Below are 23,861 nucleotides of genomic sequence, written 5' to 3' on the forward strand. Positions count from 1 at the left end.
GCCATAAAAGGTTAGTTAAACTTAAAATTAAAAAAATAGTTTCCATTTTTTGAAATTATTAAGTACATAGTAGTTAGATTTTTACAAAATAGTGTACATTTTTAAGAATATTTAATTGAAGTTTCTTGAATGCAGCCTTATTTGGTTACAGCTAAATTAACATGGCCTTCCAACATGAAAAGCTTCCCAACCCCTGGCCTATACCAAAAAAAGGAGAGGGCCAGGAATAGCAAGTGTGTAAGAAAATGTAAAATAATTGTACTTTCTTATTTAAAGTTTTTTTAAAGAATTAAATTTTTAAAATAAATAGTAGCAATGTATTGTGGGGCATATAACATATGTAGAAGTAAATTATAGGGCAACAATAGCATAAAGGATGGGATGAAGAGTGGGAGAATACTGATATAAGCTTATCACATATATGAATTAACATAATACTATTTTAATGGTAGACTGATTAAGATACATACTGCAAACACTAAAGCAAACACTTTAAAAAGAAATCTAAAAAAAAAAAGAAAAAAAAAGAAATCTAGCTAATAATGCAAAATAGAAGACAAAATGAAGTGCTAAAATTACTCAATTCATCCAATAGAAGGTAGACAAAGAGGGAAAAAAAATAGATCAAAAAACCAGATGGGACAAAGAGAAAACAAAAATCAAGATGGGAGATTTAAACCTGACTATATAAATGATACATTAAATGTGGAACAACAACAAAAAAAACAAAAACACATGCACACATACAAGAAAATGAACACAGAAGAATATGTATTGTATTATTCCATTTATATACAGTTCTAGAATAGGCAAAATATAATAAAAAGAATCAGTGGTTGCCTAGAGCCAAGGTTGTTACCCACAAGGAGGTATGAGAAATCTTTTTTAGGGTATGGAAATATTCTATATCTTGATTTGGATGGTGGTTACATAAGTGTGTATGTTTGGTACTTAAATGGGTGCATTTTAACGTGTGTGTAAATTGTACTTCAATAAAGTCATTTAAAAACTTTAAGAAAACATCTTCAGTGGCAAAACAAAGATTTGAAGCCAAGCAGCCTGGCAACAAGTGCTTAATGTTCTTACTGACCCACTATGTGACTTCTTGGCTGGCCTGAGGTTCCATCTGTTCAATAGAACTTTCTACTACATGATATTGTGACTTACAAAAAAATGGTGACAGTTTTTAGACTGAAAAATCTTGGAAGAAAGTATTAAATGCCTAGAAATAAATTTACCAAGAAATGCCTTAGATCTACATGATGTTCATTGTGATGAACACTAACGACACAACAAATAACTGAAGTGCTACCCAGAAGGCTGAGGCAAGAGGATCACCTGAGCCCAGTTGTTCAAGGTTGCAGTGAGCTATGATCGTATCACTGCACTCCAGCCTGGGCAACAGGGCAACAGAGTGAGACTCTGTCTCCAAAAAAAAAAAAAAAAAAAAAAAAGAGACTGCAAAATATTGGTTAATAATTTTTATATTGATTATGTGTTAAAATGATACTATTTTGAAAATACTATATTAAATAAAATATTAAAATTAATTTTACTTATTTCTTCTTTTTAAAAAAATGTGGCCTCTTCCAATTTTATTTTTTTACTTTTTTTTGAGTCAGAGTCTCACTCTGTTCCCCAGGCTAGAGTGCTGTGGTGTCAACCTAGCTCACAGCAACCTCAAACTTCTGGGCTGAAGCGATCCTATTGCCTCAGCCTACCAAGTAGCTGGGACTACAGGCATGCGCCACCATGCCCAGCTAATTTTTTTTCTATATATTTTTAGTTGTCTAATTAATTTCTTTCTATTTTTAGTAGAGATGGGGGATCTCACTCTTGCTCAGGCTGGTTTCGAACTCCTGACCTTGAGAGATCCACCCGTATCAGCCTCCCAGAGTGCTAGGATTACAGGCGCGAGCCACCACACCTGGCCTTCTGCCAATTTTAAATGACAAACTTTGCTCTAATTGACATTGCTCTAATTTGATTTCTATTAGATAGCTCTGTTCTAGACCTGCAGACATCTGTTGTCCAATGATGGTGTCATCTGTGAGGTTCTACCTGAAACAATGATCAGACTCTCTTGATTATCTGTTATTGACTCGAAGACATACTGAAGTAACATTTTATAAATTTCCCTAAGCACATTTGTTACTCTGTATCAGGGATTTGTAAACTATGGCCCATCTGTCAAATTTGGTCTGCTACATGTTTTGGTAGGACCTACATGTAAGCTAAAACAGTTTTTGCATTTTTAAATGTCTGGAAAAAAATAAAAAGATTAATATTTTGTGATACATAACAATTATATAAAATTCTAATTTCAGTGTCTATAACTAAAGTTTTATTAACACATAGCTATGCTAATTATTATGTAGTATCTATCACTGCTTGGTGTTACTAGGGCATAGCTGGATAGTTGTGACAGAGACCAAGTTGCCTTCAAAATCCACATTTACTATCTGGCCCTTCACAGAAAAATGTTTGCTGACCCCTGCTTTATATCACCCCTTATGGCTTATGGGGCGCAGTTAGTTGCCAATTGCATGTACAGAACCTGGCAAAACAATGAGAAGGGACTGCTGTGTCTCAATTTTCATCCCTACCAGAGACTAGTTTAGATTTCCAGCTTAACTTGCTTCTGTCATTATTGTTTTTGACTCAAAAAAGTATCTAGAATCCCCGTTTCTGGGACAGCATTTACACAGATGGCATCACACAAATGCTTAGAGATCTGTGGCACTGAAAGGTCAATGTATGCCGTTACTTGCTCATTCACCAGCGTTCTATCTATAATACCAATGTTGTCCTTTGGGGGCTTCCGTACTCACTGCCCTGTTGGTGTCCAGCCTATGGGTATTATTTCCAGTGTTCTTCTAACCCCTCTACTCATTTGCAGGGCTGTGTTTCAACTCCTGGGTTCTCAGACACCTACCTCGGTAGACCCTGTGAATGCAATCTTGTCTATGCCAACATGAGAAGCTATTGCTGCTCCAGCTGTTGGCCCGTATCCTGGCAAAATATTGATGACTCCTGGTGGAAAGCCAGCCTAAGAAAACAGAATAGCAGGAAATGTGGCTTGTGAAAGCTGATGCATCACGTTAAATGAGATACGCTCTAACAGGCTCCAACTGTAAAGGGAGTCGGAACCACTCCTGAAGTCAGTTTCTCTTACCTCCTTGATGAGGGCTCCCATGTAGAGTGCGCTGAGTGGTGTTTGCTCTGCGGGCTTAATAACTACTGTATTCCCACAGCACAGAGCTGGAGCAATCTTCCAGGCAAACATCAGCAGGGGGAAGTTCCACTGAAAGGAAAAAACTCGAAGTTGATAGATGGAAAAATATTCCTTCACTGCTTTGTTGTCAAGCTGTGAGTTCTCAGATTTCTCAAACTAGTCCTCAACATAAATCTTGTCTACCACCAAGTATAGATGTTTGGATTTTTAATAACTTCATTAAGAATAGAATAGCGCTGACATTGAAAATCTCTCCTTTACTCTCTGCTCAACAGATTACTATATTGCCACTACTCACCAAAATAAATCTCTTGGTTAAAAGGGTTCGTTTTTTGTTTGTTTTGTTTTGGTTTTTCACTGTTGTTGCTTTACATACTTTTAAAATTGAGCTTTGGTTCTAATAAGTTCTTGTACATGCAAACTTCCCCTTGCATCTGAAATTTTTACACTAGGATTTTAAAACTGGTATGGAAGGTCTTCAATGTGGAAAAGCTAGAAAAGAAAATTCTGTGAATTATATTTAAGTCAATGTGTGTTTCAAGGCAGCATTTTTTCTTTACATACATTTACTGTCACAAAACACATATAATTACAAAAAATAAAAGGGCATCCACTGATGAGTATGCAAAAATTTTCATTTGTCTCCTTCCCACTGCAAAATGAGCTAATGGAGACTAAAACATATTTATCTGAGTATATCAATTTGGCGCCAAAAATGGCTTAAGTTGATTTTAAAAGGATATTAAGCTTGTATTGTCATAAGCACAGGCATGAGCCTCAGTACTATCAGGTGTCATTGATAATTTCATTAAGAAAGAAAACAGAAATCCTGGTCCTTGGCTTCAGCCCCTGACCACAATGTGTTTCTGCCTGAAGCATCTCAGCTGCCATCCTTGAAGGATTCTCACTGGCTCTGGCAAGCTTGCAAAAATATACAAGTGTCTTGCCTTCACCAAACACCCAATTTCTTTTCCCCTTAGTTGTTTATAAACTTGGGAGTCCACAGTAATGTTTTAATTCCATCTACAGTATATAAATCTTGGAGTGCAGTAATTGAGCTGGAGCTGGCTGACAAGCAGCTCTTGTCCTATAGGTGAAGTCTGGGAAGGGGCAAGAAGAGCACGTTGGAGTCCCACGATGCAGGGGACGAGCCGCACCCTTGAGCTGATCCAAGTGAGATTACTTTAGGGGTTTAGGAGAAGAACTTAAATCAAACCTCTCATTTTTCCCTTTTCATTCGCTAATAATTTTCACAGTAACCTGGGACTTACCTATCATTTCAACAAATATTAATACCTTCCCCTAAAATCTCAGTTCCCAAAGCCAAAGATTATCTTTACTCATTCTCCTATATAAGAGAAAACTTCTTGTCTATACTGTAAGAGTTTAATTTCAGCCTCCCCTTGAAATCCTGCCAGAACTATTAGCTAGTACTGTTAGAAGCTTCAGCGATATTTTGTATTGTGCCAAGGGTGTGTATGAAAGAGAGAGAGAGAGAGAGGGAGAGAGAGAGAAAAAAAGGACAGTGTTTAATGTTCCAATCCAAACACTAAGCACTACATCTATTTCCCTTTACAAGACACACAACAGCCCGGCATGGTTTCAATTATGACCGTGACGTTAATTGTACTGCTGTGTCTTCTGCAGTGTCTTCTATCTAGATTCTTGTGAAAAGAAACAGTGGGAAAGAACGGGATTAAAAGACCATATAAAATAATACGCCTGGAAAGATGGTGAGTCACAGTTCTAAAAAATAAACAAGCAAATATAACAAAGCATTAATTTTCCATAAGCGGAATGGACACCCATAACCAAGGGCAGGTTATTAATACACTGTGCTTTGCTTTGCTTATTTTAATCATGAGAATTCCATGACTTGAGAACTCAACTCCTGGTAATGGAGCTGAAACCCTATTAACCTGTTCAAATAAGCATTTGCAGGGAGGCTGTTAAAGATATGTCAACAACATGAGCTCAGTTTTTTTCCCCAGTAATGGAAAACACACATCGCCGAGGACCATGTTTTATGTGTCTTTAAGAGAACTGGGTCAAATGAAAATAAATACGAGGTGCGAGGAGATACACTCACTGGGATGATCTGTCCACATACTCCAATGGGTTCATGTCTTGTAAAGGTAAAATAGTCTCCATCTGAAAGAAATAAGCATGATCACTCCCAGAAAATTTAGATAAGAAGAAAAAAATAGAGAACCTTGGTGAACCTTTTTGGTGGCAGCAAAAACTAGAAATGAAGTAGAAAAACATCCACTCAATCACACATACAAACTGGTAGAAGACTATCATTTGGCATAGGGTAGCTCCAAATGTGGCTCCCAGACACCCAAACAGAGTACTGAGGCAAGGACCTCTAAGGCAAAATAATGGACAAATTTATAACACTAGGAGTCCTATGAGGTGGGGGTGGGAGAGACTGGAAACTGAATATATTAAAAAACTAAATTTTATATGAAATAGTAAAAGAACATAAGTAGAACAGTTGTTTGATTTTAAAAACTGAAGTGACAACCTTTTTCTTTTCATTTTTTTTAAGAGATGGAGTCTTGCTCTGTCACCCAGGCTGGAATGCAGTGGCATCATCATAGCTCACTGCAACCTCAAACTACTGAGCCTAAGTGATCCTCCTGCTGAAGCCTCCTGAGTAACTGGGACTACAGGCATGCGCCACCACACCCAGCTAATTTTTCTATTTTTCGTAGAGATAGGGTCTTGCTCTTGCTCAGGCTGGTCTTGAACTCCTAGCCTCACAAAATGCTCCCACCTTGGCCTCTCGGAGTGCTGAGATTACAAGCCTGAGCCACTGTGCCTGACCAGAGGTAACAAATTTTTAAATAACTTTCTGAAGTATTAAAAAAACTAAGTAAAATGCTATTGGGCAATTTTAAAATTCTAGGCAACTGGAAAAAATGAGGAGTAAAAGTAAGATACATTTCATAACTCAATCCAGGTGTCAAAATATACTTCCTAGGTACTAGTAGAACACAGGCATGTCCGTGGCTATTTAAAGAAGGCAAAAGTCCACTTCTTAAAAAAATCCATCAATAACCCAAAGCCTCCACCATCAATTAGACATAGAAATAAGGATGTCCTCGTATCCCTAGAGGCTAAAAGAAAAAGAGCTTGAGAGAAATTTAATAACCTTGTTTTCCTTATATTAATAGGAATAATGGGCAATTGGAATAATTATCCAGGAAGTTCAAACCAAAGTCTTCTGGAGGAAAATGTCATTGCTTTTATCTGAATTATTTTAAATGGCTAACTGAAATAACCAAAGAATGACTCGTTTTTAGCAGATGGCATTTCATTTTCAATGCTGGGCAAAGTCTTTGCTTTTTCCTCCATTGCCAGTCCCTTTGGCCACTTCATTAATATTTATTTTCTCTCTCAAAAGCAGTTCCTCTGGGAAAATGAAGACACTCCACTAATATTCATGAAAGTATAACTATTAGGGATGGGGATCAAGGTAGGGACAGGAGGAGTATGTGGGTTGGGGAAAGAGAAGTGATGTGAATTAGAATATTTATCATTCTCTCAACACGTCTAAATCACTAACATTTATCACACAAAATTGTTTTAACTAAACTCAAAATTATACATATTTTAAATAATTAAGTTAAACGTATTGGCCCCTCTCTCTCTGATCTCTATTTCTTCTTTTCAAAGAACTTTTATTCACATACAAGTATAGTATATGTAGCATCCTTTATCCCCCTCCTCTTTTTTTATGCAAACGGGATTATATTATTCACAATCTTTTATATTTTTCCATTTTTTTCATATAAAGCTATCACATCTAATGACTGCATGTTATTCCACTGGCTCAATAAATGAGGGTACTACTGTGAACGCTGCTGAGGGACATCCAGGTTGCTTTCAGTTTAGGCTACTATAAGTAACTCTGTAAAGACTATCACTATATTTATATCTTTTCATATCTGTGAGATTTCTTGATCAAAGTATATGTACATTTCACATTTTTATAAATATTGCCAAATCACCCTTCAGAAAATTTAAACAATTTGTAACTCCAACAACCTGCTATTTTTCTAGTCTTTAATACTGGGGTTTTTCAAATATCTTAATTTCAGCCAATCTGACAGTTGGAAAATGGTAACTTATTTTGATTTGTGTTTAATGATATATGAGGGTAAACATCTTTTCATGTTTATATCTTTTGCCATTTTTCAATTGGGTTATTCCTCTTTTTAGCCATTTGAAAAGCTCTACGGATATTAAGGAAATTAAGGCTCTGTCATATTATTGCAAAGATTTTCCTCAGTCTGCTGCTTGGCTCTTGACTTTGTTCTAAGTATCTTATTTTAAATGGAAGAAATTAGGAAATAACTTGGGTTTTGAAACTGTAGGAAATTTTTAAAAAATACATCTCCTATCACAGAAAAAAATAACCAAGATATTGAAAACTATCCATAGGATGACAATAAGAAGTCCAAGTAATATTTTAAAAAAATTAACTATCTTAGCTCTGTATGTAGAGAACTGGAGAATCTTCTGAATAGATACCATTCTTTACTATTGTGCAAGTTACTATGATTCTTCAATTTATAAATCTCTGGAAAGGTTTTTCATAAGGAGCAAGAACACTGATCAATAGGCCAGAGAATTTTTCTTGTCTTCCCCAACTAAACTCTGTAATTTGGCTAAGGTGGTGGATTCAGGTAGATAGTCACAGAGCACAGAATCAGAGTGTAATGTCAAGATGCAGCACAAGCAGGGCTGAGAAAAAAGGGAGAAAATGAACTGAAGAAGAGCACAGGTGTTTATTTTAGCAGCACATGTAGGAACCTGGAATGGTTCAGAGAAAATTCACAAGGCACCTACACCAGCACAGTGGTAGTTCATAAAGCATTTCCCCCTCTACATTCTAAATGCTTAAGAATTTAGTTGTATTACTTACATAATGTCAAAAGTCACTGAAAAAATGAAAGCAAGAAGAAAAAATGTAGACAAAATCTTAAAAATCTGACCTCATGAGGAACTGAGCTTGACTCCATAATTGTGTCCCAAGAGAAACTGAGTTATGGGGAATGAAAACTTCCTTGGATAAACTGTTCACAGATTTCATAAACATTTCGCTAAAGGCTTACAAGGAGAGGGACTGGATCTTCTAATCTCTATAGTTCATTTAAGTAGTAAATAAAGAAATAAAGGGTATTTTGATGCTTTAATTCTTCACAAAAGAGCACTGAGTGGAAGGGATAAGGAAAGGGCTCTAGACCTTGTGAGCTGTTTGCATTCCCACGTGGACAGAGGCAGATGACACCCCTAGTCTGACCCGGGGGGCCTGGCAAACACGAGCACTACACCTTCCACAGGTACCCTGGGATGGAGCTAACACCACTCAAGAGGTCCTTTGACACTTCTAAGACCCTGCTCTGGATCCCACAGAGTTTCTAGATCAGGGTTACCTTAAGGGCAATCCTTCAAGAGACACCTTCATAATTTCAAACTTAACTGTGAACACAAAGCACTCAGAGATCTTGTTAAAATGCAGACTGCGAATCAACAAGTCTGGGGGAGACCTGAGAATCTGCATTTCTACATCCTTCCAGGTGAGGCTGGTGTTTTTGACCCACAGACCACACTCCAAGGAGCAAGATCCAGAGGAACCAAGGAGGGGGAAGGTCCATGGCCTATAGCTGCTTTTCAGTTGTTTTACTTCATTTTTATTTTTTGCCTCTCTGATAACTCTATTAATTTGCCTGGAAGGAGTTTGAAGGGTTGGAGAATCTGATCAGTGTTTTTAATACCTTTAAAGTAGTAAAATAAGAACAAAAACACTACATATGTAGAACCTTGTAAAATATTCCCACATCCTTACCTCATTTCACACTCAAAACTACTTCGAACAAACCAAAGCAACTATCATTATCAATACTTTATAAATGGAGAAATTATGGCATACAGAGGGTAAGTCCAAAGTGATATAGATATAACTGGTTAAGCCATTGCTTCTGGACTTGGATTTGGGTCTTCACACTTCTAGTTCTTTGCCAGTATAAACATATTAAGGACCTTTCTGTGTATTGGATTGAGGTGGATAATCATAAACCACAGAATTAGAGTATAATTTCGAGAAACAGTACAAATGGAGTAAAATTAAACAAACAAAAAAACAATGACAACCCTTTTGTGAAGAAGGGTGAAGATGATTCTTTGGTAATTTAGGCACTGAGAACTCATGCAAACTGTGGTGTCTTAAGTTACAAAGGGACCACTACAGAGCAATGTTCCCTCGGATGGGGGAGCCCAGGACCGAGTGCCTCTTTCCCTGTCATCTAGCCAGAGCTCTCTTCTATACTCATGATGATACATATAAGGACTACTCTTCTCTGTCTGGAAGAAAAATCATAGCCCATTTTCTATCTTTTATATTAATAATGTTCTCTAAATACAGCAGGATGACTTAAAAGCTTTCCTTCATTTCTCTAGCTTTGTGTTATAAGCCCAACAGCTTGATATAAAAGCATCTTCATCCAAATCCCAATACTACATGTTTAGGCTATGATGATTTTAGGCCTTCTAACCAAACATAAGGGATTACAGAGAAGGCTTAGGCTCAGCAAAACAAGGGTTGCATTTGATGAGGTAGCAGAAAAATGTTCTGAATACCACATTCTGGGCCAACAGGTTAGAACATAACTATAATGGGGAAAGCTAAAGAAGAGATGAGAACCAAAACAGAAATATTAAATCACATGTGAAGGACTTTTCATTGTCAGTCTCTTTCCCCTTTCATTCAAAAAAGTAAAAATTTCAGAGTAATAGATACTGCTCTTAAAGGAGGTTTAAGACATACCCAGAGATAACTTGTCTGATATGTTTTTATATCTGAGTGTTTTTAATGACCAAAGAGCAGTTTATGACTCATGAAGAATATAAAAAATCTTATAATTAAATTTCATTATGCTATGAATTCAGCTGAATTGTGGATTAAATTTTACCGAATATGTGTGCATTGGGCCATTTCTGTGATTGTAATTAAGAAAAGCCTTTGTCCCTAGAGATAAGTAATAGAATTAGCCTCTTTTGTATTTGGGGATTATTGAGACCCTGTTCTATGCTTTTTGATGGGGCTTATAAAATGACACAGAAGAACCTGGATGTGGTGGCTCACACCTGTACTCCTAACACTTGGGTGGGTGGCCAAGTGGCGAGGATTGCTTGAGTCCAGGAGTTTGAGACCAGCCTGAGCAACACAGTGAGACCCCATCTCTACAAAAAATAGAAAATTTAGCTAGGTATGGTAGCTCATGCCTGTAGTACCAGCTTCTAAGGAAGCTGAGGCAGGAGGATTGCTTAAGTCCAGGAGTTTGAGGTTGAAATGAGCTATGAGCACACCACTACACTCTAGCCCAGGCAACAGTGCAAGACCCTGTCTCAAAAAAAAAAAAATTATACAGAAGAGATAGTAATATTTAGTTAATTAGAACAATTTAAGTTTTTGGATAATTTCTATAAAACAAACATCAATTCTTAAAGCAGATTTTATAAATGTTTGAAAATTTTTTTGGCAGAGTTTTTATTCTCATAACAATATCAGGCATCGGCACATTCTATATATAAACTAGAGACAGTATGATTAGGCAAGCAGTATAGTCAATAAAATCAGAAAAATTTGAAATATGTCAGAAATTGAGGAGAAATTTATCAAATATGGATCTCAAGGAATAGCTATTCTAACACTCACATTTCAAGAACTGTAGCAAATTTTGTATACCTGATAACAATAAACATCAGTTTATTCAGTGGCATAAAAATATCTAATGTAATTTAGTGAATGAAAGTCATTTTCCAATCTCTAATCTGTATACAGAATTACCTTTCAAGGATCTGGCAACCTTTTGATGACTCCAGTATTAAATAATTAGATCAATTACATCGAACTATTCCATTATGTACCCTAGCAGATTCCTATGCACGTGACACTAAACAGACCTCACTGAGCATCCCACGGCTATAATGATAAACTCTGTAAACACCTATACAAACACTGAAACTTTATGTTAGTATGAAATGGTACCAACACTTTTCTTCCCAGGAGTCTGCTGGAAGCTTCTAAGAAGTTAGATTACATATTCCTGAGTTTTTCATGAAGGTATCTTAGTTCTACCACTACTTCACTACATTATTTTGAAAAAAAGTTAATTTTCTTCTCCAGACCTTGGTTTCTTTGTGAAATGAGGAGATAGGCCTTAGGAATCCCTGAAGTCCTTTTCAGCCTCAACCTCTTAAAGAGGTTCCTTGTGAAGATGACTTCACGACCCCTTCTGACCACCAATTCAAGTCCCATTAATTACCCCTGGGGTCTTCTTACATGGGCAGAGCAAATAACCCTCACTCTCATTCTGATGAGATTTCAGATTTTGAGAAGTGAGAACACGATTTCAGATTTCACCCTTTCCATTGACTGCTGATGACACTAAAGCAGACCAAGCGGGCAGAAGGCAGAACCTTAGGACCTGAGTCAGGGTCTTCGTGTATTTGTAGCATATTCTTTACTTTAACACGGAGAACTGGAGATGGTGAAGCAGATAAATAATTACACATGACCTGGCTAGTCTTTAACTTGTTCTATCTACATGCTAATATATCACAAAGCCATTTTTATGTCAGAATTCAGCTGAAAGCACGGACTACATTTTCTCTGCTTATATACCACAAAATCAATAAAATCAACACTATCACAGAGAAAAATCTAAGGTAATACAAATCAATTAACTTCTATTTTCCTTCAGTACACTGATAACAAGCTTTGATCCTTCCTTCATCACAAGGAGGTTGTGGACGTGAGAGAAACAGGATTCTGATAAAGGTTAAAAATATCAAAATGGGGAAAATAATATTTTTCTTCAGGGATGCTATTAGAGATTAGAGATAACATACCAGGTACAAAAAAAGTGTTCAATAAATCATAGTAATGATTATTATTTATCATCATAATTAGGAGCTGCCATAGTAGGAGGGTCAGAGCATGGGATTTATGGTAGGAGAGAATAGCAGGACAGAATGGATGGTGTCGTAAAGGAAGCAATATCAACATCCTTGTCAATCGAGGTGATATTGCATAATTCTGCAGTAATATCCAATTGTGGCCCTTGAGTGGATGGAATGAAGAGTGGGGCAGAAATTCCCAATTCAAAGGAAGAAACAGCTATCCAGTTCATGGCTCAAAAGTGGTAATGAAATAATCCTTTTCTCCTTTTCTGAAATATTCTAGTGGGAGGCTACCCTTCAGGGGAGAGATAAAGCTGATATGTACTCTCTCCAAATGATTACCCATTTAAAATCAAAGTGCTCTTTCTAAAATACAATTTTGTTCAAGGCACTCATCTGTTTAAAATATAACAATTCAGTGACTCACTGTTGACTGTGGAATAAAACTTGTAGCATGGCGGACCCAGGCTCAGAGCCCATTGTATCCATCTGGCTGTATTTTCAGACCCACTAACTCACTGTTCTCTCCTCCCTCTGTACTTTTCACAGGCTATCACCACAACCTGTGATGCCCTATTTCCATCTCCACTTACTTGTCCTTCAGGGGTCACCTTGGACATCCCACCCCCTTCTCCAGGAAGCCTTAACTCTGGGTAGATGTCTCTCCTGTGGAGTCTCACTGAACTTCATACTTCCACATCTGAATAGGCCACACTGTATTGCAGTTTCCTCCCTACTTGTTTGTTTTCTTTATTATTTATGAACATCCTAGTTATTTGCCTTTGTATCCCTAGTGCCTAACATAGGACCTGAAAGATAGAAGGTGCTCAAAAAATTCTGCTGAATTAACTAATGTATGAAGAAATGAGTGGAGTGAGAAGCTGAGGATGATGTCTAGACGAGAAGGTAAAAGCATAGCCCTTCCCATTGCGTGGTACCTTCCTCAGCCTCCCTACATGGGAAGGAGTACACAGACAACAGCATGATTCCTCCCACTCTCTTTGGTTCTTATCCTTCAGTGTCAGAGATGCTAAGCTGAATAAACATGGAAGATGATTCAATGCATTAATAGTAAAGCAAAGTAGTCTTATATTTTCAATTTTTTTTTAAAAAAACTTGCAGGTTCTTTTTGATGGTTAACCAGGCAGAACTATGTGCTTTTCATCCCTGACACTCACTACAAAAGCCTCTTTCACCCATATGGTTATGATCTAGGCAGGGAGATCCACAATCGTAAGTGTTCCTGAACACTTAAGATTCATAAATGCCATCTTGAGAAAACTAGACTCTAGACACAGTATATCTTCATTATTCGTGTATTTTGTATTTGAAAACTTTCCTACTTGTTAAAATTTATTTGTAACCCCAAAATCAGTACTCATGTCACTTTCATAGTCATTTACAGGCATGTGTATCCAGGGCAGGAAAAAATTTGACTTGCTCATGGAACACATTCTCAGCTGAGACTGAACAAGGTGACACTCTGCCTTCTTGGTTCAGCTCTCATACTGTAAAAAAAAGTGTCCTCTTTGGGGTCTGTTTAGTGCCACATTTTTCACATTCTATGCCCTTTATTCATGATTTCTCTGTTTACAATGGCCCCTGAGCACAGGGCTGAAGTGCTGTCTAGTGTTCCTGAGTGCAAGAAGGCTGCAATGTGCCTTATGGAGAAAATACATGTGTTAGGCAAGCTTTGTCCAGTCATGAATTATAGTGCTGCTCGATGGTTGGCCATGAGTTTGATGTTCATAAATCGACAATATGTATATTAAACAAAGGGTCTTTCAACAGAAACACACATAAAACTAGATCATGTTTTGATCACTGTACAAAAATGTTGTGACCAGGAGCTTGCAGGAACCTCACCCTGTTTTTCCCCTAGGAGCATTAATAATAGTTCAGTATTTTCTATTTCAGTGTCCATGATAACTTTACAGGACATAACTACCATGAATAATGAGAACCAACTGTATATTAATCTAAAAATCTTCAAAAGGTTGAAGACTTCACCAGGGCAACTGGCCTCTTCACGTTCCTGCCCTGCTGAACCAGTCTCCTTAAGAAGAGAGTTTACAACGGCTAAAGCATAAAGAAACTTGGGTTTGAATCTTAGGCCTGCCACTTACTGACCATGTGACCTTGTCCAAGACACTAAACCTTTACTATCTTATTTTCTTACCTGTAAAATGGGTGTAATACCTATTTAAATCCAGCCTGTCTCAGGATCACACGGAATCACAAAGATACTGAATGTGAAAGAATATTTTATATGTTCAAGTGCTATGTAAATATATAGTACATCATTCCTTTATAATTCCAAATATAAAATTGGATGTTTTGCAGAGAAACGTATGTAACACATGGTTAAAGACTATTCCAGATTTCACTGTGGGAAAAAGCCAAGCATGCAGAGGAAAAATAATCAAGCTGATGTTAATTTATGGAGTTATAAATGACAAATAAGTGGACTGACTGAACAAATGTAGAATAAATAAATGAATAATTATGACCCCCTTACCCTGATTTTCCCCTATAACCCTCCTGATTTAGTTCAGCCAGATTTATTAAACACTGGACTAGCCAAAGGCATTGTCGGCTGAATTCTCAGTAACCTCTAAGCAAGCCCAAATGTATCTAAAACTGGAACAGAGAGGAAAGGTGCCAAGTTCACCTCTATCTCCATCCTCCTCTCATCTGTTTAAGATGCCATGGTGAAAAGCCATAACCCAAACCCCAGCCTCCCAAGAGCTGTGCCTGCAGACCTGACCCCAGGGAGAGTCCCTCATCCCAGTATGCCTCTAAATGCACATTCAGAAAAATTGGGGAAACAAAAAATTACTTGGGTTTAAAACAATTTCTCATTTTTTTCCTTCATTGGGTGAACACCAGGAATGAGTTAAGGTGAGAAGGACTACTCTGAGAGCCTTTTCTAAGCTCTGTATTTCTAACTACTAGGTCAGCATCCTCAGCATCTCCAAAGAGAATGAGACAAAAACAGTGAGGTTTACAGACCAACCACCTCTATTGCCAGATAAAGTTCCATATTTAAAGCATCAAATATCATCAGAGACTCAAATAAATCTTTATCTAATCACAGTCTTTCCTCCAGAGGAAGTAAAAGAAAACCAAGACACTGTTAGGCCAAATAGACACCCATATGCACTGCCTTCTGTTTCATTTCATTCCTAAGATATTCAAATGCCTGAAACATTTGTTGTTTTAGTAGTGAAACAGCAGGTGAGGTGGGGACAAAAAATCTAGGGTCCTTGATCTTGTTAATTTACCTTTCTGTACTGAACTAGGAGAGGCCAACCTAAAAAGGCTGACACATGTCCTGTTTTTGACAAGGGTTTTAATTCTCAAGCCCTCCAACAGGTATACTCATAGTGAATAGTGACTCCCTGCCTCACTTAGGCCATCCTCAAATCCTGCAAGTTATGCTGCAGAACAGGTGTTCTGTAATATCCTTAGAGTCAGAACTGAACTAAGATTCTGACATTCCCCAATAGCAATCCTTCCCATCCTTTTGAGTCTGCTGAACAAGGAAATCTTTGAGTGGTGAGGAAGAGCACCTACAATCAGACACCCATTTTCTAAAGGCTAACATTCCACATATCATCATTTGTGGGGGTCACTTTCAAATAGTCCTTTGATGTCTTGTTCTATCCCTTCTCTACTCTCACGATGACTACTTCTTCCTTTCTCATTCCATGCCCACATGAGGCATCACAACAGCTACCTAGCTTGGTGCCCCTTTCTGTATCCTCTCCTTGCTACTCAAAGCAGAGGACGAGCAACACAAGCTGGTTAGAAATGCAGAGTCTCAGGCCTCCACCCCAAACCTATTCAATCAGAAACTGCACTTGAAAAATGCCCCAGGTAATCTGTATGTATAGTAAAGTTTGGGAAGCACTGCTCCAGGCCGCCCACATTATCAGCCAAACCACCCCCTTTTCTGGTAAATCAATGCTGCTCAGCCTGCCTATGAAGGCCCACAGGGACACTTCAAAGTCCCCAGCATTACTTTCCACTCTTGTTATTAAGCACACTCCATGGAAAGCAGACTGCTTTCCAGAGAACACAGGTAGAGCACATGGCACAGAACTTATTTAGCAGCATCTAGTATCCACTTAATAAACTTGTATTTTCTTTCCTTATGTCTACTCACCATTCTCAACATCCTATTATCTCTTTCAGTCTGTCCCTTTCCTGTAATGATATCCCTTCCTCCCAATGGATCCTCTAGTGAAATGATTATGACCCTAGCCTCTAATATCAAAATTTTAGCTCTAAAACTTATTTGCTGTGTTAATTAGGATAACTTAATATTTAACTTCTCTAGGCATCAGTTTCCACCTGTATAAACTGAGATGTTTATAATAATGCCTGCCTCTTTGGGTAGCTGTGAAAGCATTCAACTGATATTAGCTATCACTAGTATTCATCCTCAGAACAAGACCTCTCCACTGACTGCTTTAGTCTTTATACTTTTCCTCTCCTTTAAAGGGCTACAGACCTGACAGGGAAAGCATACAACTTAGCACCTAATTATAACTCTCCTGTAGGGACCTTTACTTGTTTTTTGTTGCTGGTTTTGTCGTGTGACCTAGATATCAATAATTTTTAAAAAGGGTCAGGATTATTATTGTTTTTACATATCATGAAAGTAATTCATGGTCATTATAGGAAACATAGAAAACAGAGAAAAATACAAAACAAAATTGAAAAACATCCACATCTCACCATTCAGGACAACAACTGTTAACGTTTCAGAGTATTTCCTTCCAAAGAGTAGATCTTATGTTTCTGGAGGGCAAGGACCAAGACTTAATCTTCTTGGCATTTTCCTTGATTTCCCCCTGCCCAACTCCCTTCCAAACTCCTAGCACCTAACCTAGCACAGTGCTGAGCACTTACCTGCTGACAAATATATACCTGTTCCTTAGAAGAATGATATACTGACTTAAGTGGCTTGCCCCTACACTTATATGAGGACTATCTGTGTATAGCAATAAGGACAATGTTAGAGTTAGTGACATAATTTTTTGGTTCTTTGCTCAGTTCAAACTGCTGTAAGTGTATTCCACATGACTGCTGTTCATGTTTGGTGGTGAAAATGTATTTCTGTGAAGCCTCACATTTCCCTTTTCAACATACTCAGATTTCACATACCTACAGGAATGGTCATCCCATGAATTTTGTCAGCCCAGCCCGCATAGTACCGAAGGGTTTTGATGACGCCCTGCAAATCCACATAAAATGCTTGGAGGAATGGTTTGCCACCATTTAGGGATTCCATGGTCTGTAGGAAAAGAAATGGAGAGGAATCAAATCCTCAGAATTTTCCAGCGATACATTAACTAATTTCAAGAGCAGAAGAAAAAAAGGAAGAGAGAGAATACAAATGAATATGAACAGTGATACATACCTGGTCAACTCTGATTTCCCAAATAAAAGGATTTCTAGTACTGTCAGTTTGGTTTCATTTCTAGTAAAAACCACAATGAGTACATATGCGCATGTTCTTGTGCCTGTGTGTTTCCAGTTACCACTGTCCAAGTACATACACAACATTTCTTTAACTGATAATGAAGAAATGTTTTACTTGTGAAACCAGCTTCTGTTATATTAATGATCAGAGCTCCCTGGGGATTTTTTGGAGTCTACGCCAGTAATTTGAATCCATAAAGAGGAGCAGGAACATGGGCTATTTATGCAACTGATGCGAATATAAAATGTTCTCCACAGCTGCCAAGACCCCTGCTGAGAACTGGAATATCCATGGTGCACAGTGAGTTTATTTATTACCACCAAATAAACAAGATCTCCTCTAGGGAAGCCCAGACTTTAACAACTTAAAGGCTAATTTTTTTGGTAAACATTTATGTTAACCACCATTATCTATTAAGAGTGAAATATCTAGTCTGTTTAATAAAAATAGCAATATTAAACAGCTTTACATTGTAAACATTATTATTTTAATGGCATGTTCCTAAACTGGCTAGGTCTGTAACAAAAACAATGAAAAATGAACCAACTGAAATGAGAAAAGAATATTTTGACTTGAGAAATATTACAGGTGTTACAAGTTTAACAAATGAAATAAACAAAAATATATGTTTGTAATTCCACTGTTTTTTTCTTTTTCTTTTTTTGTTTTTTCTTTTTTAATAGGGGCAGGGCTCAGACTGTGGGCCAGGACCTGCCCTACTCTCTGGCTCCGCCCCAGGGCGCAGTGAGCTAATACTTTCACTTTTTATAAGGACATTTTTATAACACATACTGGTGTGAAAATTATTAGATTGCTGAAAAAGCTAAAATTGAAATAGCCTCCATTCAATGAGATAAAAATACTATTACTTACAGTAACAGTGCAATTTATCTACTTACTATGTGGTACAAGAAGAAACTCATTTTAAAATATCATGTTACTTACCACTATATATTGGCTCACCTTTATTGAAGGGTGGCTCACCTTTATTAAAGGGAATCTAATTATTTCCCACTAATTTTTAGAATGTTTATATGTTCCTAAGATAGGCAGTACATAATCTATGCAGCTAGCATAAAGCCAAAGTCTACACAGCATAGAGTGAAGTAGAGTCAATAACCTGAATCTGGGCAACCTAAATGGCACCTATGAGCCTGTTGACACCAGCCAAATTCACCTGAGAATTGCCAGGTCTATTTTAAGTTGTGTTTATTTTGGTTGCAATATTAACTTCAGTTTTCTGGTCAGGAGCTCCCTTTTATTCCAGAGGCTACCTGTTATTAACACTCACCTTGTAGTTTGGGAATGTTTAAAAGTAATAATCTCATTTAGATGTGGTGGGAAAGAGACTTGATCACAGTAAGACAAATGGCAGAGAAAGAAAGGTATTTGAATTTTATTATATGAAAATATAACTGCATAAATGATCTATATCATCTTATAGTATATACTGCTAATCTAATGCTACAAATACTATATATATTTAACTCAAACAGACATTTTTTGACTACCTACGTGCTCTTATTTACCATTTATGTAACTATTCAGGAACTATGCTGGATTACATATAAAAAGAAGGAAAATCCAATTTTGATTCTCAAGGCAATCATAATCCAGTGGAAAAAAGACATAAAGACCTGCATTCTCCAAGGTGTTCGAAAGAACTCTGTTTTGCACGACATTGGTAGGTTAGCCAGCAAAACAGTATTAAGGCCCGAAAAAGCCTGAGCAGCATTGAGTAGGCTTATTCGCAACCTTAAATGCCCAGTGTCCTGTGAATCTCCAAGAAGGAGCTACTTCACCATGAAACAACTTTTTCACAATATGCAAAAACACCTCATTGGAACAGTATTCCCTGGAGTACCAGATTAGAAAATGTTTTTATAGACAAATAAATGTTATACAGAGCTAGAATCCCAAGTCATCCCCATATAGGAATCATTTTCTATGAACAGAAGGGAAGGCAGGAGGGAAGAGCCTTGGTGAGACGGATATTAAGGAAGGAAACTAATGCTTCCCTCTCCCTAAGCAAGTCCAACAGTGGCCTATTTTCCCAAGTAGAGGCAGGATGCAGTGCCCATGGTGTGAGAACCCTGACTGAAGAAGGAAGCCCTAAACATTAATTATTCAATTGTGGGTCACCCAGGTGGGGATCCCTGGTGGACAGTGCATATATTCCTAAATGGTTCCAGTTTCCTAAAAGTTTGTATTCTCTAAGAAATTAACTTCTATTTTAAAAACAGCACCGCCACCAACAAAACTCAATAGGATAGGAGAAGTCACTTATCTGAGAAAAATGATTGTTTTAGTGAAAGAAAGTTGCTGCCCCTTGCTGTGTTTCCTTTCTATTGGCTCTAGAAAATGGCAGGACAGATGGGGCAGATGTGTTCACATCATGCCTCTGATTCTGAAGGATTCTCTTAAGTTAAGAGGTGTTAACTCTGGGGAGGTAAAAACTAGTCTTATTTGAGTCTCAAAACAAGCACTTGGTTTTGGTTTTCTGCTAGCAGCACAGTGACTCTCTTATTTTTGGCAATGGGGCGGGGGGGTAAAAAGAAAGGTCCTTACCAGTCATGGAAAGCTATGGATTTTTTTCTTCAAAATTGTGGGAGAAGATGCACTCAGCTGACCTGACCCTCTACTTCCCCACCTGATCCCCAAATTCACACGTCTCTCATTTCTCATGTGTATCATACATTCTTCAACTTTCCCCCCACGTCTCCTTCACGGCATATCCAAGAGAGAGGGAGGGATCTAAATTTCAGTGAAATGGTAAGTTTGGGGTAAAGACTTAACGTGTTCTTCAGTTACTTACTGCAAGAACTGCCCTGTCTCTTTCCACCAAGTCTGCAAGCTTATCCAGCAGCCGGCCTCTTTCTGAGGCGTCCATCCTTCTCCACACCGAACCAAGAGAGAAAGCCAGGCGGGCTGCCTGCACTGCTTTGTCTATATCTGCCTGTTAGAGAGGAAAAGGCACAAATGATGAAAGAGAAACACTGCAAATGAAGGAAGAACTATCTGCTCTCACCAAAAAGAATGATGTATGAGCAGAGTGGTAGTGTCTGGAGAGCGTATTCTTACTGCTCTGCCGTTTGAAGGTAAGTTATTTCATAGGGAATCTATTTCTAAGAAAGACATACCTTGTCTGCTTCTTGAACTTCACACACCTGTTCTCCCGTGGCTGGATTACAGACAGGGAACACTCGCCCACTCTCCGAGTTCTGCCACTCGTTGTTAATAAAGATCTAAGGGAGTAGACAAGAGAATGGGATCTGTGACACAGATGACAAACCCGGCCAATGGCTCAGTGATATCGAAGTACCAAGGTAATAATACTTGTTCTATATGCTTGCTGGTATATAACAAAAGCCTAGAACCTGAAGTGTTGCAAGAGAGCTTAAATAATATCCAGTCCAGACTCACTCTCAATTCAGGAATTTCTTCTATAAGGTTTTTGCTTCAATGTCATCCAAAGACTAAATATAGTTCTTACCTTTAGTGAACCTGTCCACTAATGAGAAAGACAAATAAGAATGGAAGGACAGACAGAGTCTCACATACATATAGACCATACATTGAAGCTAAGAAAATAGTTATTGATAGTCCAAGTTCTGGCCAATATCCATAAGGGTAAAATAGTGGAGCAAAATGACATTCATCAAGCCTTAGATCCTAGTTTCTCTGTCAGAAACCTAAGTGACTTCTCAAGGAACTTTGGGTTGTGTTGGAATAAATGTACCTACTTCACCTAATTTATAGTCAAATCCTGAACTAAACCAATGACTCTGACCAAACTAACTAGTGAGTAAAGCAAGTTGAATGTATAAATCCAAATTAGATTTCTTTCCCCTTGCTGAGTAGGCTTTATGGCTTAACAAAGGAAAACAGTCTATAAGTCTGTAACTTTCAAGTTGGTCTCTCTAAGATTTCTTAAGAAGCTTGGTTTCCTTATATATTAAATGGAGATTATATTAAAATGGCAAAGAAACTAATGATTTAAAAAATTATTCAAGTTAATTTCTCACAAGATTTATAGTAAATTACTTAAAGGAGAAGGGAAAACATCAGCCAAAAAAAATGTTTTAAAATTTTTGTTGACATTAAGAGAGAACCCCAAACTAATATTTTTGGACTATGAAATCTTAAAGAACACACAAAGATGTTTTAAGATTGGAAATTTATAGCACAATGAAAATTTCTGAACGTATGAACCAGTCAGCCAATTTAAGACAAACACAATGACAAAATGATTTGTTATTACCTGCCATTTTTAATAATCAAAGACAAGGCTTAATAAGTATAAATCTACGCTTTTAAATACCAAATTCTAGAAAATGTCTTGAAGTTTTCCTTTCCCCCTGATTTGATAAAACAATGAACCCATGTGAAAGGAGGCACTGATTAAACTAGAGCTTTCTTTTCCTGAAGGCTTTTTAAGATAAAAGACCTTAAAGTTGTATAGCACTTAATACAAATGTACTTATCACAAATGACCTTGTAATTGTAGAACATTTTATAGTTTATAATATACAATTCATAAGCATGCTCAACATAACATATTCATTTACCCAACAAATACTTAGATAAATCTAGACACAGGAAAGGCAAAGATGATCAAGAACATTCCAGCCCTCCAGGGTCTTACATTCTCTAGCAGTTTATTTAATACAACCCTGTGTGTGAGGAAGAATTGTCTTAACTCTAACAAAGATGAGAAAATTGAGAGGCAAGGAGGTTGAGTCTGAAGTAGCAGGTTCTGCTGTGGCTTTAATTCAAAGACTGCTACTACTCTTTCCACTATGCATGGTTTCCAGGATTACTCAGCCCAAGAAACAAAACTGCAATAGTTAATGTCCAAGCATGAACTGAAGTTACAGTTCTTGGACCCCTGGTCTGGTTCTCTTTTCATTCCATTTAACAAATTTTCTCACAGAAATATGACCTCAAGGTAATAAAAGAAGAGAGTTAAGAGGTTAGTCTCATTAAGGGTTCACTTCTAGGGTATTACCAGGTTTAAAAAAGAAGAGGCCATACCAATGCTCCTTATTCCTTTTATTCACTATATGGCTGAATCAAACTTCTAAACCTTGGGAGTATCATCCGGGCCCGCAGAATCCAAGCTTTGTTTTTTAAATTTATTTGTGTAGGAGTTTTAACTATTTGCAGGAATTGATATTTCATGACTTTTATTGTTTCTTAGAGGTTTTCCAAAGATCAAAGAATAAAATTATTCTTTTATAGGCTAAAACTCATCTTCTAACTATTATCATGTAGGTCCATTGATGATTTTATAAATATAAGATGCATTATGGGATTTATCTAAGACACATAATGAGATCTTATTGATCCTACATTTCCTATATTTTAAAACATTTTGCTGTTTCATTATCCTAAGAATTATTTCATCATCACTCATCACTTACTTTCAACTATGCTTTAAAAAAATAAAATAATAAATAAGAAAACAAAAAAATCATGGAATTGCCTAGATATGAATAAATAAGCCACCACTATTACATCATCCTTCAGTTTTCTAATTGTGTTGTCCAAAGTAATACATCATCTTTCAATAAGGTATAAAACAAGTCTAGAGATGCCATCTTTGCCATATTCTTTTTAGCGTTCATTGCGCATAGTTAAGAATCCAGAATTTCTGCCAACCCTTGCTGAAATAAACAACAGATAAAATAAAAAGAAAGAAGGAAAAAAAAAAGAATCCAGAATTTTTAGCTTTCTGCCCATAGTGAGATAGAGAAGAAAATTAACAGAAAGACATTTCACAATTATTGGATGAATGAGAATATGAAAGCAGAGACAAAAGCACTTAAGACTCCACTGATGAGGGTGAAAATGACCTTATAAGCAAAATCTTGGGCTATGAGTATTTCAGATAGATAAATTTTCTCAAACTCAAGAATCGAGGAGTACACAGTGGAAGTTATAAAGACAAAAAAGAAATATGATATTCTAACCCATTAGTCATTCAACAGGAAGGACTTCATCATTAATATTTTGCAATAAGAACCTGGACCATGCTGCTTTGGTATAAGGACATATGACAATTCTTTTATCTTTATAACATTTGTGGGTAAAAATTTACTTGACATGATTCATAAATGGGCAAATACTGAAAGCAGGTATATACGTAAGGGGGAATGAAAG

The 23,861-nt window shown here is 37.2% G+C and overlaps 1 protein-coding gene across 1 annotated transcript in view; it reads right to left on the minus strand.

Moving 5' to 3' along the window:
- The window catches only part of ALDH1A2 (aldehyde dehydrogenase 1 family member A2), a 99,526-nt gene that overhangs the window by 37,897 nt on the left and 37,768 nt on the right, over window positions 1–23,861 (minus strand). The window contains exons 2-7 of the mRNA XM_012783037.2: window positions 20,840–20,944; window positions 20,515–20,655; window positions 17,381–17,510; window positions 5,325–5,386; window positions 3,176–3,304; window positions 2,936–3,049 (exon numbers count right to left, since the gene is read on the minus strand). Coding sequence (XP_012638491.1) covers window positions 2,936–3,049; window positions 3,176–3,304; window positions 5,325–5,386; window positions 17,381–17,510; window positions 20,515–20,655; window positions 20,840–20,944 — 681 coding nt within the window. The remainder of the gene's footprint in view (window positions 1–2,935; window positions 3,050–3,175; window positions 3,305–5,324; window positions 5,387–17,380; window positions 17,511–20,514; window positions 20,656–20,839; window positions 20,945–23,861) is intronic.

The sequence above is a fragment of the Microcebus murinus genome, chromosome 6, assembly GCF_040939455.1.
Source record: "Microcebus murinus isolate Inina chromosome 6, M.murinus_Inina_mat1.0, whole genome shotgun sequence".
NCBI classification, from domain to species: Eukaryota; Metazoa; Chordata; class Mammalia; order Primates; family Cheirogaleidae; genus Microcebus; species Microcebus murinus.